The sequence below is a fragment of the Sorex fumeus genome, unplaced genomic scaffold (assembly GCF_029834395.1).
Source record: "Sorex fumeus unplaced genomic scaffold, SorFum_2.1 ptg000233l, whole genome shotgun sequence".
Taxonomy (NCBI): domain Eukaryota; kingdom Metazoa; phylum Chordata; class Mammalia; order Eulipotyphla; family Soricidae; genus Sorex; species Sorex fumeus.
This window is the reverse complement of record NW_026606290.1, coordinates 1,778,541-1,795,727: the sequence shown is the minus strand read 5'-3', so window position 1 is coordinate 1,795,727 and position 17,187 is coordinate 1,778,541. Positions and strand designations below refer to the sequence as shown.

The 17,187-nt window shown below is 55.7% G+C and overlaps 1 protein-coding gene across 2 annotated transcripts in view; it reads right to left on the bottom strand.

Moving 5' to 3' along the window:
- STXBP1 (syntaxin binding protein 1) overlaps positions 1 to 17,187 on the bottom strand; it is a 61,424-nt gene that overhangs the window by 25,995 nt on the left and 18,242 nt on the right. For both annotated transcript variants that reach the window (XM_056108787.1, XM_056108788.1), the window contains exons 2-5: positions 5,333 to 5,382; positions 4,535 to 4,616; positions 2,490 to 2,566; positions 1,717 to 1,795 (exon numbers count right to left, since the gene is read on the bottom strand). In XM_056108787.1, the coding sequence (XP_055964762.1) occupies positions 1,717 to 1,795; positions 2,490 to 2,566; positions 4,535 to 4,616; positions 5,333 to 5,382 (288 nt within the window). The remainder of the gene's footprint in view (positions 1 to 1,716; positions 1,796 to 2,489; positions 2,567 to 4,534; positions 4,617 to 5,332; positions 5,383 to 17,187) is intronic.

Genomic DNA, 17,187 nt, shown 5'->3' with positions numbered 1-17,187 from the left:
CAGGCTCGCGCAACTGCAGCCCAAGTCGGGGTGGGGCGGGGGTCTTTGCCTGGAGTTTTTACGGAGGAAACTGAGCCTCAGTCAGCCACAAAATCTAGGGCAGACGAGGGACAGACGGGCTGCGGATGTGGCTCTGGGGGGAGCTTTGCACGCATGCAGCCTGGGTTCAACCCCCAGCACCGAAACTGAATTAAGGGCGATAAATACAAGGAATGGAAAACAATCTACCAGGCCCTCGATATATTGGCAATGAAGATGGAGAGGGGGCCGGAGTGATAGCACGGCATTTGCCTTGCACGCGGCCGACCCGGGTTCGATTCCCAGCATCTCACATGGTCCCCCGAGCACCACTAGGAGTAATTCCTGAGCGCAGAGCCAGGAGTAACCCCTGTGCATCGCCAGGTGTGACCCAAAAAGACAAAAAAAAAATGGAGAGGGTTTTTTTGTTTTGGGCCACATCAGGCGGTGTTTGGGGCTTACTCCTGGCCTTGCACTCAGGGATCACTCCTGGGGGGACTGCCGGGGCGCGGCACATGGAATGCCGGGGATGGAACCCGGGTTAGTTGTAGGCAAGGCAAGCGCCTCCCCGCTGTACCTTTGCTCCAGTCCCCAGAAGATGGGAAGGAGAAAACTAATAAGACCCTTTTTCTGGTACTGAGGAAGGAAAGCAGGAGAGGCCGAGAAGGCAGATGAGGCCAGGCGGCACTCGTCACGGGCTGGAGTGCATGTGTGGACATGGAGGCCCGGGTTCAAATCCCAGCACCCCAGGGAGTGGCCCTGGGCACCGAGCCTACAGCAGGGCATATCAGACTATTCAGGAGGCCTAATGCAGAACATGGAGTGGAGGATTGTGGAGGTGGGGGTGGTGGGGGTGCTCAAGGCACTTCCCTGAGAATTCAAGGAGCTCAGAGGAGCACAGGACACACTTGTGGGGAACTACGGTTTCAAGCGAGTCTCCTGAGCTGGATGAAAGGCTGCAGGCTCCCGGCGCATGCTGCTGGGTTATGCTGCTGACGCCGTCAGCCCAGCACTGTCAGCCCAGCTGGGACAGTGCCACTGCTTCCTCGGCCCCTAGCTCAGCGCTGAGGGCTGGAGAGGCCCCCACGAGTCCAGGAGCGCAGCTCCTGGCACGCTCTGGCTCACAGGTGAGGGCTGTCTCCAGGGTTACAGGGTGACAGTCGCCCCCGCCCTGGGCCTGATTATAAACCCTCGCCATGTTAAGAGGCCTAACGCCGGGCAGAGGATCAGGGTCCCCTGACATGGACACCGGCCAGTGGAGCATCGCTGGGTCCATCTGGAAGCCCCTACAGAGAAGCTGGGGTGCAGAGGACAGCTCCGGGGGTGCAATCGCTAATCCTGAGAGGCGTCACTTTTCATGAGGGAGCAGAGCCTGTAACTGTGTTTGTGTTTCTCGTGTGAATCCTCTTCTGGAGGGAGGATGAAAGTGTAAGCAAGCCTGTGGCCGGCTGGCTGTGGCCTGCGGTGCCAAGCCGGTGGCTGGTTGGCTGGGGTCTGCAGTGGACAAACCTATGGCTGGCTAAAGTCTACAGCGGACAGACCCGTGGCCAGCTGGCTGTGGCCCACAGTATACAAGCCCATGGCCGGCTGGCTGGGGCTTACGATATATAACCCCTGGCTGGCTGGCTGGCTGGCTGGCTGGCTGCAGCTGGCAGTGGACAAGCCTGTGGCGCCTGGCTGTGGCCGTGGCCTACTCACAGTCAGTGAAGAACACGTGTGCCGCCCGGTACTTGGCAGTCGGCGGGTCCTTGAAGTCGCTGATGAGCGAGTGGACAGACTGCGTGGAGTGGGAAGAGCAGAAACTGAGTCTGAATATGAAGTCGGAAGGGGCCCAGGTCTGAGCCGAGTCAAGTCCCGGCCAGCTGTGTCTCACTTCAGCAGGGAGTCCCACCAGAGCAGTGGGAGCCCCCAATTGAGGCCAGCGCCCCACCCCAACCCCCGGCCCCGGCCTCTCTGCAGCCACAGCTGGGGCTGTCGATATATGATTAACCCTAACTTAGGTCTGGCGATGGCTAGGTTTGAGGGACTTTTCCCACCCCACCCCGAGGAACTTAGATAAAGAAACGTTTTCTGGGTTCATTCCAGGAGGGCACCGTTCTTCCGAGCCCACAATGGCTGGGGTTCCCAAGAAGAGGGCCAGCCTGTCTCCAGGAAGGCCAAGAACCTTCTGGAAGATGCCAACTGAAGTTGTGGCAATGCAAGGGACATCTGCCGAAACGCTCAAGTTGACAGCTGGTGGCGTGGAGAGAGCTACTGAGGATGGAGACGGAGACAGTGACCACCCTCGGGCCCCAGCACCAGCACATGCCCAGTCTGGATTCTGGCGTGAGTCACCCCGAAGCCTAAGTCAGGTCCCGTGGACACAACTGCTGCCTCTTGGTGACATCAGGCAGGAGAAAGTGCCAGCGCCTGAGTTCTTTCGGGGCCCTCGCCAGCTCAGGTGGGTCCCCCAACCCCAGGGTGGGACTCACCTTCTCGGACGGCGTGATGAGGTACACGGCCTCCAGGCTGGGCAGCGGCTCCCTGCGCTTGTTGATGTCTTCCACAACTGGATTGGGGGCGGGGACAGCAGCAGAGGGGGGTCAGGGAACGGGATGGGGGTCACCGAGTTGGAAGCCACCCCCGTGCGGGCACCTGAGTGCACACGCACCCACAGAGGCCAGGTCGGAGGGTCCCCATCTGGCCTGACCTCACACCTGAGATGCTGGGAAGCCTGGACAGAAAACGGCTCTCACTCTGCCGAGAAAGAACAGCCTTTTTCTCCGCTGTTCTGAGCATCTCTAGGTTGAGTTTCCTGGTTCGCAACTGGGTCGTGTTTGCCTTGCCCCCGTGTGTCCAACAGCTATGACAGGGCTCCCCTCTCCATTCCTGTCCCCTACACAGTCCAGGGCTGAAACAGCGTATTCTGTTCAAGAGAGTCCTGGACCTCTGGTTGACAGCCGGGTCTGCTCCTGCCCCTGCCAAGAGCAACCTGGGGATAGTTCTTAGCTTACAGTCACCTGACAGAGCTGGAGCTGCACCAGCGACTCCTGGAGGGGGAAGGGAGACCCGGGTGCCCCTCTCAGGGCAGCGAACAGAGCAAACAGGGCATCTCTCAGTGTGAGGCCCCAGAGCAGTGTAAAGACATTTCACTAGATGATGTTCAGACTCACACCCAAATCCTTCGAACACATACAGGGTTTGAAGATCTTGTTTTCAGGTTTTTTTTTTTTCTTGCTTTTGGTTTCTGGACCACATCCGACAGTGCTCAGGACTTACTACTGGCTGTGAGCTCAGGGATCACTCCTGGCAGGCTCAAGTGACTTGATGTGGTGCCAGGATCAAACCCAGTCAGCCGTTGGCAAAGTTGGCCCAAGTTCAAAGTTAGCCGGTTGGTACTGACTGGGTTTGCTCCCCGGCACCCCGTATGTTCCCCCCAAGCCTACCACGAGCAATCCCTGAGCACAGAGCCAGGAATAAGCCCTGAGCATTGCTGGCTGTGGCCCCTCTCCCCCCAAAATAATCCAACCCAGGGAAGGGACAGCGGCATCTCACTCTGCCTTGTCTGTCTTGTTTCTGAGCCACACTCTGCGTTCAGGTGCATCTCCCTGACCACCAGGGATTCTTGGGTTCACTGGCATTCGGATGATTTCTCCCTTGGCTGAGTCTGTTTGAAAGTAGTCTTCTTTCTACTGAGAAGGCTTTTCTTTTCTTTCTTTTTTTTAAATTTAAACTCTCCTTTGGGCATCTTTTGACGGGTTTTCTTTTTTGTTTTTTTAAAATGGAATCACCATGAGATACACAGTGACAAAGTTGTTCACGGCTGGATTTCGGTCATACAACACTGCAATGCCCGTCCCTTCACCAGGGCATGTCTCCCGCCACCAATGTCCTCAGTTTCCCTCCACGCCCTCCCCCCCAGCAGCCTGTCTCTCTTTCTCTCTCCCATTCCCTCTATCCTTTAAGGCACTATGGTTTGCAATCTGTTCCTGAGCGGTTATCACGCACATCCCTTTGTCTCCTTTCAGCACTCAGCTCCTGTCCAGAGTGACAATTTCAAATTACCATTAACTTAGTGGTCCCCCCGCCCCTTCCCTGTGGCAAGCTCCCTACCCTGGACAGTCTTCCTGGCCCTCGTTTCTACTGCCTTTGGGTAGTATTCTCAAACTTTTTTTTTTTCAATATCTGGCAAACAAGTGTGATCATTTTATGTCTGGCCCTCTCTCTCTGACTCATTTCCCTCAGCATGATGCTCTGCATGTCCATTCACGTTGAAGCAAATGTCGTGACTTCTTTTTTTCTTAACGACTGCGTAGTATTCCGTTGTGTAGACGTACCACAGGTTCTGTATCTTTTAACAGATTCAAGAGCGGCACTGAGTGCTGGCTCGGGTGCAGGGTCCCAGCCAGGGATGGATGAGAAGCCCTGGGGCTCTCTGGGGAAGTTCCAGCCCCGACCACCCCGCATGCTGGGAGACCCTGAAGCTGAGCCAGGCGGGGAGCAGAAAGCCCAAGGGCAAAGAGGAGGCCACACTCACTTGTGATCCCCTCCGTCATGATGTCCGTCATCTTGCAGCAGGACGAGAGCATCCTCATGCTCAGCTGGTCCACCACCAGGACCTGGAAGCAGAGGGCACAGCTTGTGGGCTGCAGAGGCCGGGGGGTGGGCACCAAGCTCCCTGTGTTCCTTCCCGCCCCACTGCCTTGGCCAAACCCTGCCTTCTAAGAGGTCAGGCTTGGCTCTCGCTGACTTGATCTTCTAAGCGTGAACAAATACAGGTTTCACGTTCCAGGATAAAGCAATTCCCCGGTTGTCAGAAATGCAAACGTACAGGAGCGTGTTGGCCTTGCATGCGGCCCGCTGGGTTTGATCCCCGGCATCCCAGATGGTTCCCTGAGCATCGCCAGGAGTGATTCCTGAGTGCAGAGCCAGGAGTAACCCCTGGGCATCACCAGTATGGCCCAAAACCATAACAACAACAACAACAATAATTAAAAGTAGGCAAAGGCTTTTCCACTCTGGAGAAACCCGTGTTCTCTCGAACACTATATTCTCTCCTTCTCTCTCCTCACACTCCCCTAAGTCGATGTCTTTAAATAAAACCGCACCTGCTACCAGCAGGGCTCAGGGAACAGAGCCGGGACTGGCTGCCTGCAAGGTGAGTGCCTTAAGAGCCCGGTCCTGTCTGTCTTGCCCAGCACCAAGACTTTTGGACCCAGGATCGTACTTAGTGAGCGGCGGAGCGGACCACCTTTTGGGGTTCCCAGGCACGGCCCGCCCACACCCCTACGCCCCTGCCCTCTGCCCCTGCTGGAGTCCCCCCACGGGAGCTCACCTTCCACTCTCCCTTCTTCTTCACCTTCTTTATCACATCGTGCATGATCTCTACAAAGAGGGAAGGGAAGGGTGGGAGGGGGTGGGGGAAGAGGAGGAAGGAGGGAGAGAGAAAAATAGAATTTAAAGTCATTTCAGGGGCTGGAGCGATAGTACAGCGGGTAGGGCGTTTGCCTTGCAAGCGGCCGACCCGGGTTCAATTCCCAGCATCCCATATGGTCCCTTGAGCATGGTCAGGGGTAATTCCTGAGTGCAGAGCCAGGAGTAATCCCTGTGCATTGCCAGGTGTGACCCAAAAAGCAAAAAAATAAATAAAATAAAATAAAGTCATTTCAGGGTAGGGCGCTGCCTTGCACAGAGCCGACCCGGGTTCGATCCCCAGTACCACCAGAGGTAAGCCCTGAGGGCTGCTGGGTGTGGTCCCTTCCCCCCACCCCCCAGAAAAAGGGGTGTGTTCAGGGCCCCAGGGGCTGGCTCAGAGGCTCACACTGGCTACTCTGCAAGAACACAGGTGCCGGACTGGTGTCTGGACTCCAGGAACCGCCAGACTGCGCGATCTCCTGGGCCTGGCCAGGCTCGGGAGGGTCCCACAACGACAACTGTGAGACTTGCGCAGCCAAGGGTCGCAACTTCAAAACAAAATGATGGACAGGAGCTGGAGCCACAGGACGGTGGGCAGAGTGCTTGCCTGGTACCCACCACTGCATCCGATCACTGAGTCCCGCCAGGAGCGAGCCCTGAGCACAGAGCCAGGAGTACACCATGAGCACAGCCCATGTGACTCCAAAACCAAATCAATAAATAAGAGACATACATGAGCTGGAGTGACAGTACAGCAGGTAGGCAGGAAGGGCGCCCGGCTTCACGCCCGGCCAACCCCAGTGTGGCCCCCGGCATCCCATACGGTCAACGAGCAGAGCCAGGAGGAGCCCAAAGGCTGTGACTCCAGGTCCCCCTCCAAGGGTGAGGCTAGTGGCCAGGAAGGCAGCCCCAGGGAGCAGGTGTGGGGTGTGACAGCAACCCCACCTGCGTGTAGAGACGGGCGCAGGCCCCAGGCCGCACACAAGTGCTGTGTGAGCAGCAGAGCAGATCCACAAAGGGAACCGCAACCACAAAGCAGCGACAATGGGAAGGAAAGACGAGGAAGAGAAACTGGTTTTCAGAGAGCGAGTGAGCACGGGACCCCAGGGAGTGTACCAGAAGCAGCCCGAGGGCCTAGAGCGACAGTCTGGCGGGTGAGGCGCTTGCGTTGCATGTGGTGAACCCAGGTTCGATCCCTGGCATCCCATATGGTACTGCTATTCCCCCCTACACACACACAACCCGGCACTGCCAGAAGTGATCCCAGAGTGCAGAGCCAGGACTTAGTCCTGAGCACCGCCGGGTGTGGCCCACCAAAACCAAACAAAAGAAGTACCCTCTGGGGTTGGAACAATAGGACAACAGGTACGGTGTTTGCCTTGCACGCAGCCGACCGGGGGGGGGGGGGGGGGGGGGGGGGGGGGGGGGGGGGTTCGATTCCCAGCATCCCATATGGTCCCCCGAGCACCGCCAGGAGCGATTCCTGAGTGCATGAGCCAGGAGTAACCCCTGAGCATCGCCGGGTGTGACCCAAAAAGCAAAAAAAAAAAAAAAAAAAGGTGAATGGTGGGCCGGAGTGATAGTACAGCGGGTAGGGCATTTGCGGGTAGGGCATTTGCCTTGCATGCAGCCAACCCGGGTTTGATCCCCGGAATCCCATAGGGTCCCCCCAGCACCGCCAGGAGTAATTCCTGAGTGCAGAGCCAGGAGTAAGCCCTGAGCACCACTGGGTGTGACCCAAAAAAAGAAAAGAAAAAAAAAAGACGCATCCTCTGGGCCTTGAAGGGGGCCCCTCAAAATGTCAACAGCAAATTGGGGGGGGGTGTATTTTTTCAATGGAGGGTTCCAAAGAGTGTGAATGCAGGTAACTGTGAACAGGTGCCAACCTGGGAAGTGAGCAGACAAAGTTGAAACTGAATGAATTCATTTCAAATAACAACCTGCCCTTAATACACTGACATCAACAGCATTTCCGGGAGACGCGATTATGCTTTCCGCCATGGAACATTCTGGAGAGGACACAACACTCTTTCTGCTTGGGCAACTGTCTACGCCCCCGGAGGCTCTGGGTGGGGGCGGCTGCAGACCCTCTTATGCATGCGCCAGCATCAGGCTGTCTGATCTGGGACAAACCCAGGAAGCGTCTGGTCCACTGGGTTATGTGCGCGCAGTGGACATCAGGGCCCATTGGAAACGCCCGTGAGGCAGAGCTTCTGTCCACCCTCCTCACCTCACTCTCTCCGTACGGTCACAGAGATGCGGCCGCCTGGCCTGAGCTGGGGGCCAGGGACCCCCCAGGAGGCTGAAGAGCTGCAGAAAAAGTCAGAGGAAGCAACGACCTCCAGGAGGGGCCCTGTGGGCAGGGCACTCCTGGGATGCTGCGTGGGGACAGCCGTGGCCGTCACACCTGGAGGCCGAATGGCACCAAGGGCCCTGGTGAGGGGGCCTAGAGAGGGAGCCTGGGAGCCCCTCGGAAGGGCAGCGGCCTGAGCCCACGCTGGGCTGTCACATCCCCCAGCCCTGAGGGATCCAGTTCTGGTCAGCAGGCAGAATCACAATCACGTGTGTGTGTGTGTGTGTGTGTGTGTGTGTGTAGAGAATGGCCATGTCTGGTCAGCAGGCAGAATCACAATCACCTGGTGTGTGTGTGTGTGTGTGTGTGTGTGTGTGTAGAGAATGGCTGCGTTTGGAGATGACGCTGGGACGTGCACAGGAGAGGTCTGGGGTGCAAGCCGAGACTGCGTGTGAGCCGAGGTGACCTCGGAACCCCAGCTTCTGATCGGGTGATGCGGGGCCGGAGGTCGGACAGGAAGTGACAGGGAACTCTGCTCTGGAGCTGACATTTTATTCTGCTGGTTTTGTCTGGGGGCCACACCCAGCAGTGCTCGGGGCTGACTCCGGGCTCAGCACTCAGGGTTCACTCTGGCAGGTTTCGGGGGAGCGTGGGGATGCTGGGGATTAAATCCCCGTGTGCAAGGCAAGTGCCCTCCCTGCTGTACTATGGCTCCAGCCGCAGCAGCTAATGCCTTGGAATCTGATGTCCAGCAGAGGTAGAGAGGGCTGAAGATGTGGCCTGGTGGCTAAGGTGCTTGTCTTTGCCGCCGCTTAACCAGGTTCCATCCCCGGCATCCCATTTGGTCCCCGAGCACTGCCAGGAGCAATTTCAGAGTGCAGAGCCAGGAGCGAGCCCTGAGCAACACTGGGTGTGGCCCCAAAACAAAAACAACAAAACCCTCGGGGCCATAGGACACTGTGTGCGCCTTGCACACGGCTGACCCTGGTTTGATCTCCAGCATCTCACAGGGTCCCCTGAGCACTGCCAGGAGTGATTCCCGAGTGCAGAGCCAGGAATGACCCCTGAGCACTGCTGGGTGTAGCCATCCAAAAAAAAAAAAAAAAAGAAGAAAGAAAGAAAGAAAGAAAGAAAGAAAAAGAGATAGGAGATGAAAATGGGGAAACCCCAGTTCTGGCAGTACAGGAAGCAAAGAGGGGAACCCCCAGCCATGGTCACTCTTGACAAGAGTTTCCATGGACCCACAGGATGACCCACCCCCATGGGTGGGATGGGGGGAGTGGGACCCGAGCACACGTCTCGCCTGCGTTACACAAAAAGGCCCCGATGCGTTGAGAACGCAGCAAAGGTTACACTTCTCAGCCGTCCAGGGATGATTAATCTCCCGCTATGCCTCCCCGAGGCCCCAGGCTTTCGGCACAAGCCTGTTATTTAATGGAAGGGGAAAGTGTTTTTTTAGAGACTGTAGCCCCAGGGGTGGGGCTCTCTTTGCACACACGATTCCGTCTGGAGACCTGTCTGGGCAGGGAGACGCGTGACACGTGACACCTAGGAGCGTCCTGGGCTCCAGATAAATCCTGAATTATTTTTTCAGAAGCATGATTCATACCCACTCCCACTAGCGCGCTATACGGCTCGCCACATTTGCATAACCCGGAGGCTTATTTTAGTCTCTGCTGATGTGGGAGCAGAAAAGGGTAGATTTCACTGTCTTCCTCTGAACTTGAGATATTACTGAACACTCATCCTTTTATCTCTGCTCCACCATACGCGATGAATTTAAATCTTCCGACTCGAAGGCCAGGGAGGGCCAGAAAGATTGCTCAGTGGTCAGACCGTAGGTTTTGTAGGACAGAGGTCTGGGTCTGATCTCTGGCACCCCACAGTCTCCTGAGAGCTGCTCAGTGTGGCCCAGGAAACCAAGATATTTATTTATTTACAAATAAATAAATACATAAAGACATACATACAGGGAGTTGACTCCAAGGGCTGATGCACAACCTTTGTGTGTGGGGCCTTGGGTTAGATCCCTGGCACCTGATGGTCCCCCAAATTCTGCTGGATATACCCTCCTTTCCCCAAAACCCCAGACTATGCCGCCCACCTGAGTGCACTGACTTAGAATTCCGGGGAGGGGTGATGGGGAAAAAATGGAACAAGTGCCAAGAGGACCGACTGGACGCAGGTCTCAGGCGCCAGGGCCGCGACGGCGTCTGAGCCGCCAATCCTGCCCTACATTCTTCTAATCCAATTCCGCCCAGGAAACACGGATTAGCGCCCGTGTTAGCGCCGAGAAAAGCGCTCAGGGTCATCCCTGACCCCCGTGTCGCCTTCTCGGAAGTGCTTCTTGTGGCCCTGTCTGTGGGTGCTGGGGCTTCTGCTACTCCGCCGGGGACACAGCACTCGCGTCCCCCACCCCAACCCAGGCGGATGAGGCAGAAACGGCACCGAGTGGCTCTCAGTCCAGCCACAGACCTGGGGGTGGGGACAACGCCACGAGGAGGGAAGGAGGTGATGGGTCCTTCTCTGCAGGGGGTCGGGGATTCCCCCCCCCCACCTGGGGCCACCAACTTCATCTCCCATCCGGCAGAACCCAGAGGACCAAGATAAACAGCAGATGTACCTGGTCTGCAGATGCACCTGGTGCCCAGGACATAGCTGGGGCTGGCGGGGGCAGCTACAGGGACCCCCCGAGGCCTCAGCTCCCTTGAAGCCCAGCCAAACTGTCCGGGAATGGTGACGGTGCCAGCAGGGCACAGGGCACACGCAGGACGCCTGAGTTCTGGCAGCAGAAACAGGCGCCAGTGCCCACGTCCTGGGCCCCTTGGTGGAGTCGGGGCTCTGTGTCCCTCTGTGCTCAGGTCACGTAGTCGGGCACCTCCATTCCCAAGGGATGAGGTTTTGGGGTCTCAACTCCGCCCTCCTCTTTCCTTGCTCCCGATTCAGGGAATTCCCTCCGCAGCGCTCAGGGGTCACTCTCAGAGTCCAGGGTTCCTGCATGCAGAGTGTGAGTCACATCCATGGCCTGAAGTGACGGGTTCTAGAGGGTAAAGTTCAGATAAGAGCTGGCTATAGGGGCCTGAGCGAAAGCAGAACGGGGAGGGGGTGTGCCTGGCACCAGATGACCCGGGTCCGAGCCCCGGCATCCCCCAGTGTCCCCCACCCACCACCACCAGGAGTCGTTCCTGAGTGCAGAGCCTGGAGTAACCCTCTGGGCATCCCCAGGTATGGCCCACCAAACAAAACAAAAAGCAACAACAACAACAAAATAAGAATTGGATAAATAAGAAGAGAAACTTCCTCGTTCTCTGTCCTTGAGGGGAAATGACTAGCAGCAGTTTGGGGGCGCCCTTCCAGAGCCCCCCTGGGCAGAGACGGGCTCAGGTGTGGTATGTGCAGACATTCAAGGTTGGTGCCCCGAGTTGATGGCACCCCCCGAGGTCCAGTACGTTTCCTGGATCATACTGGACCTGATAATGCCTGCAAAACACAGACACGGCCCCTCACTGGGCACTGGTGGGTGGGCAGGAACCTCCGGATACCCAAGACATGTGCTTCCCAGGGCAAGCCCTGGCACTCGGGCTGGGCACACGGCAGATCCTGGCATTGAGCAGGGTATTCCTTTTGTTTGTCTCTTTTTGAGCCATACCTGGAGATGCTCCAGCCCCACCCTTTTTTGTTTTTTTGGGCCATCCCCTGTGGTGCTCAGGGCTGACTCCTGGCTCTGCAATCAGGGAACACTCCCGGAAGTGCTCCACGGACCACACGGGATGCTGGAGATCAACCGGTCATCAACCTTCACCAGGTCTGGGCCAGCTGTTGCTGCAAGGCAAAACCCTTATCACTGAACCCAAGGGCCCACCCTCTTGGGTTTGTTGTTTTGGGCCACACCCCGTGGTGCTCAGGGCTGACTCCTGGCTCTGCACGCCACTTCCGGAGGGGCTCAGGGACCCGTACGGGATGCAGGGGATCGCACCTGGGTCAGCTGCATGCAAGGCGAACGCCCTCCCCACTGTTCTGTCGCCCCTTCATCCCTGTTCTTTCATCCTGACATGAAAAGGCAACGTGATTGTGGGTGGGCTTGGGGCAGGCGGACAGACAGTGAAGGATCCAGAGCTGTGACCTCAGTCTCCCTCTCAGCGCCTGCCTCTGTGCCCACTGAGCTGTCCATGAGCGGTCAGTGAGGTCCTGTGTGGACAACACCCAGCTCGTTGGCCACAGGCTTTCACCACCTGCATTGTCTGCGTTTTCGGTGGAAGCTGACCTTCCCAAGGAGGACCTGGGGTGTCTAGGGTCACTTTCTTCCTGCCTTTCATGGAGCTGGCCACTGAGCTCCTCTTGCCTACTTGCTTCCCTTCCCAGCAGGGGACGAGTAAAAATCAGCCTTCCTGGAAGCCAGAAAAACACCAGGAACAAGACACCTGCTCTTAAGGCACTTCCCTGGTGGGCAGGTGGCACGGGCCAGAAAGGTGAGCAAGGGAGCAGATCATTCTATTTTTATTTTTTTTTTCGGGGGGGCACACCCGGCAATGCACAGGGGTTACTCCTGGTTCTGCACTCAGGAATCACCCCTGGCTGTGCTCAGGGGACCATATGGGAAGCTGGGAATGGAACCTGGGTCAGCCACGTGCAAGGCAAATGCCCCACCCGCTGTGCTATCGCTCCAGCCCCATGAGCAGATCATTCTAGAGGGGGCTAAGTGCTCCCTACAGGGAGCAGGTTCAACTTGTGGGAGGTGAGTGCCTGGGTGAGGGTCCTCTGAGGAGTCGCCAACGCTGGGATGATGGGGGGGGTCCCCCAGAAGAGCAGGGGAAGAGCCTTTCAAACAGGACCACGAGCAGGACAGCGGATCCCTGAAAAGGAGAAGGCTGGGGAGATGGGTGTGCTCGGGGAGGTCCCCGGGAATCTCGCTGGATCTGAAAAGCGTCACAAATCGCTCCCGGCATTAGGCTCGAGAACACTAACCCCCATTCATGAACCTTCAGACGTGACAACTCCCCGCCCTGTCTCTGGAATCTGCCATAAAAATCACGATTTAGCAAAGCCTAAATCACATGAGAATGAATGAACCGAGGAGATCAGCAAAATGAGCCCTGCAGGCTGGGGGCAAAGCCAGCGGGTCTGGGGGAGGGGGGGAAAGAGGTTGGGAGGGGGCTGCGAGGGGCAGCAGCAGGCGTCTCTAGAAAATACCCACCCCCATCCAGGAGTGGCCAGACAGACAGACTCTCCCGATGCCCCGGGGTCCAGGACCCCATTTACAGAGCACTGTTCTGGGCCAGAGCGATAGCACAGCGGGGAGGGCATTTGCCTTGCACGGGCCAACCCAGGTTCGATTCCTCCGCCCCTCTCGGAGAGCCCGGCAAGCTACCAAGAGTATCTCACCTGCACGGCAGAGCCTGGCGAGCTCCCCGTGACGTATTCGATATGCCAGACACAGTAACAATGAGTCTCACAATGGAGACGTTACTGAGCCCGCTCGAGCAAATTGAAGAAAAACAGGAGGACAGTGACAGTGACAGTGACCGTTCTGGGCCAGAGCGATAGCACAGCGGTAGGGCATTTGCCTTGCACGGACCGACCCAAGTTCAATCCCCAGCATCCCATATGGTTCCCCGAGCACTGCCAGGAGTAACTTCTGAGTGCAGAGTCAGGGGTAACCACTAAGCATCGCTGAGTGTGACCCAAAACAAACAAACAAAGAGCACTGTTCTAAAGAAGACCCTCAGGACCCTTTCTTGACCCTCAGGGAAGGTGTACTGGGCCAGTCCAACGGCAAGATCCAGCAGGATCTGGAAATAGTCTGCACTCGCCTCCCTCAAATCCAGTGAGGTATATGCATGTTCGTGTGAATGTGGAGAGAAAAATGCCCAGACTGGTGTGGGAGCGATAGCACAGTTTTGCACAGGGCACTTTGCAAAGGGCACGTGCATTGCACGGGACCACCCAGGTTTGGTCCCTGGCACCACATCTGATTCCTGAACCCGCCAGGAGGGATTCCTGAGCACAGAGCCTGGAGGAAGCCCCGAGCACTGCCAGGTGTGGTCCCCAAACAAAAAAGAAACAAACAGGGGCCGGGTGATCGCAATAGAAGGAAGGGTGCTGGCCTTGCACGCGGCCCAGTCGACCAGGGTTCAATCCCTGGCATCCCAAAGGATCCCCTGAGCACTGCCAGGTGCTTGAGTGCAGAGCCAGGAGTGACCTCTGAGCATTGCCAGGTGTGACCCAAAAAGAAAAACAAAGGCAAAAAGAAAAAAAGAAAAAAAAAAAAAAAAAGCTCAGACCCCAGGTTTCTGCCACTATGGCATTTCTCCTGCTCCTGAGAAATGTGATATACACTAAGAAGGACTACTTGGACAAGCTCGCTCAGTACCCGCCCTCCCCCCCCCCCCAACCAGGGCCAGGGATCAAGCTCAGGGCCCCTCACGTGCCAGACCCGGGCACTGCCAAGCGAATCACATCCCTGCCCCCCACTAATCAATTTTCCAGCTGTGTCTACTCTAGATCTACGCTAGGGAGTGACCTCCGCCAAAATGCTGTTAAAAGCTCCTATTAAAAGACACAATCCAATCATGCTGAGTTCAGGCAGAAGGAAAGGGAGGGAGACAGAAAGATCGCTCACCTGTGGGACTTAAGGACACACAGCAAGGAGCAGCAAAGGGCCAAAGGGGACCATGCGTAGTTTAGGGGGTCGGGGCTGAAAGGGGGGCGTGGGGCCCTTGGGCCAGGGAGGTGAGCGTCTCCGTGATGGCTGTGGCATTGGAATTATGTACACAGACCCTATCATTCACAGCACTGTAAATCACAGACTCTCAATAAAAAGTTAAAATAGAGGCTGGAGTGATAGCACAGCGGGGAGGGTGTTTGCCTTGCACGTGGCCCAACCCAGGTTCGATTCCCAGCATACCATATGGTCTCCTGAGCACGGCTAGGAGTGATTCCTGAGTGCAGTGAACCAGGAGTAAACTCCTGTGCATCATTGGGTGTGACCCAAAAAGCAAAAAACAAAAACAAAAAAGTTCAAATAAAGGAACAGGGGCCAGAGCAATAGGACAGCGGGTAGGGTGCTTGCCTTGTACACAACTGACCCGGGTTCTATCCCCGGCACCTCATATGGTCCCGCAAGTCCTGCAAGAGGTGATTGCTGAGTGCAGAGCCAGTAGTAACCCCTGAGCATCAGAGTTTGACACCCCTTGTTAAAAAAAGAAAAGAAAAAAATACACCAAAAGAATAACAAGGAAAAGAAAAAAAAAACTCAGTAACTCCACTTCAGGAGGTGTTATGTACCCAAATTATTTTAATTGTGATATTAGAGTTGTTGTAATTCTTTAAAACTTCACTTCATTAAGGAGAGCAACACCCTCGTGGCTGAAAGGTTTAAGATGACAGAGTCACACACTGCTTGGTCCTGGTAATTGGACGCTGAGGCTGGTGCTGACTGTTTGCAGCGAACCCCTGTGCTGGCAGGCCTGGGCGAAAGTGTGCCCTGACCCCAGGCAGCAGGAAGGACCATTCGCCCCCGCGGGAATCTGCTTCTCCCTCCATGAAATCGTTTCTCACACCCCTTTTCCCCAGCACCACGGCTGCTGAGCTGTGACTGTTTTTTTTTTTTTTTAATTTTTATTAGTAAAACACCATCAGGTAGACTTACAAATTTTTGTGCTTGGATTTCAATTATACAATGACCAAATTATACAATGATCAATGATCATATCAAATGTGACTGTATTTTGATGTAAGGAGGCAACGGGATCTCTCTTGACTCAAAAGTCCTTCGGATATGAGGAGTTTGCTTTGATTTTGGTCCATACAGAAGTAAAAATCGCAGTTTATTGTGTATAACGTCACTGACACTTTGGAATGTAGTTTTGGAGTCTAAGTGCACCCCCAGCCTTTGTACCCTGGGCCAAAGGGGCTAGAAGCCCATCACGATCCCTGGGTCTGTGGCAATCATATAAACTTCTGTCCTCCAGATAGATTGCTCCATAGCTGGACGCCTGCCTCATGAGCACAGGGGAGAAGGCAGCTGGAAGAGAGAAGGGATCGCTAAGAAAAAGATGGCTGGAGGAACCGGTCGGGATGGGAGATGTGTGCAGAAAGTAGATAAAGGACCAAACGTGATAACCTCTCAGGGTCTGTATTGCAAGTCATAATGCCCAAAAATAGAGAGAGATTATGGGGAATCATGTCTGCCATGGAGGCAGGGGGAGGGTGGGGAAGGGGGGTTATACCGGGGATCTTGGTGGTGGGGAATGTGCACTGGTGGAGGGACGGGTGTTTGATCATTGTGTGACTGTAACCCAAACATGAAAGCTTGTAACTATCTCACGTTGATTCAGTAAAATTAAAAAAAAAAAAAAAAAAAAAAAAAAAAAAAAAACTTCTGTCCTCCTCCCTGTGTCTCAGCTATTTTTTTTTCTTTTTTGGGTCTCACCCAGCGATACTCAGGGGGCACTCCTGGCTCAGGAATCACTCTTGGTAGTGCTCGGGGGACCCTATGGGATGCCGGGGATCAAACCCAGGTTGGCTGCATGCCAGGCAAATGCCCTCCCTGCTGTGCTATCGTTCTGGTCCCGCCTCAGCTATTTCATTACGACCTGACCACACCTGGAGGATGAGATGTCCACATCAGTTAGCACCACCACCTGCAGAATGACCTCCTCCGGGTAGCCCTGCCCAGACACCTCAGTGGTGCCATCCCGCAGACTCCTTGGGACCCTCCAAGATGGGATCAGCTCATCACTCCCATCTGCCCAGGGGGAAACGGGCGTCCAGAGAAGTGATGAGTCTGGCATATGTATCACGGGATGCCAGGAAGCCTCTTCAGACTGCCGGAAAGAAGAGGAAGGATCAACATCCTGACCGCCAGGGAGTTACGAGGTGGTTGGAGAAACAGGATGTTGCCCCTGCAGTAACAGTAGAAGTGACCCTGCCCTCACCGGCACCAGCTGAACCAGTTACCAAGTCACCTGGCAGCCCTGCTATGGGGTCTGGCTGCGGAAAGAGACCACAGATCCACATGAACGCCCATAGTAAACAAAACCAGCCTGAACACCCATTGTCAGCCGAAGGAAGAAAGAAATGAATAAGCCCAGCCAGACAAAGGAATATTATGGAGCCAGAGAAAAGAATGGGGCAGCACTACATCATGACCACAAGTGAAGCTGAATAGAAGCTAAAGGGACCAGAACGATAGCGCAGTGAGTAGGTGGTTGCCTTGCACATGGCTGATCCAGGTTTGACCCCAGTACCCCACAAGGTTCCCTGAGCCCCACTAAGAGTGATCCCTGAGCTCAACCAGATGGATGTGGCTTGGAAACCAAGGAGCCAGTTACGAGAGGCCATGCAGTGTGTAAGTTCAACAAAAGGAAATGTCCAACAGGGGCCAGAGTGATAGTAGAGGGGAGGGTGTTTGCCTTGCATGCAGCCAACCCAGGTTCAATCTCCAGCAACCCATATGGTCCCTGAGCACCGCCAGGAGTGAT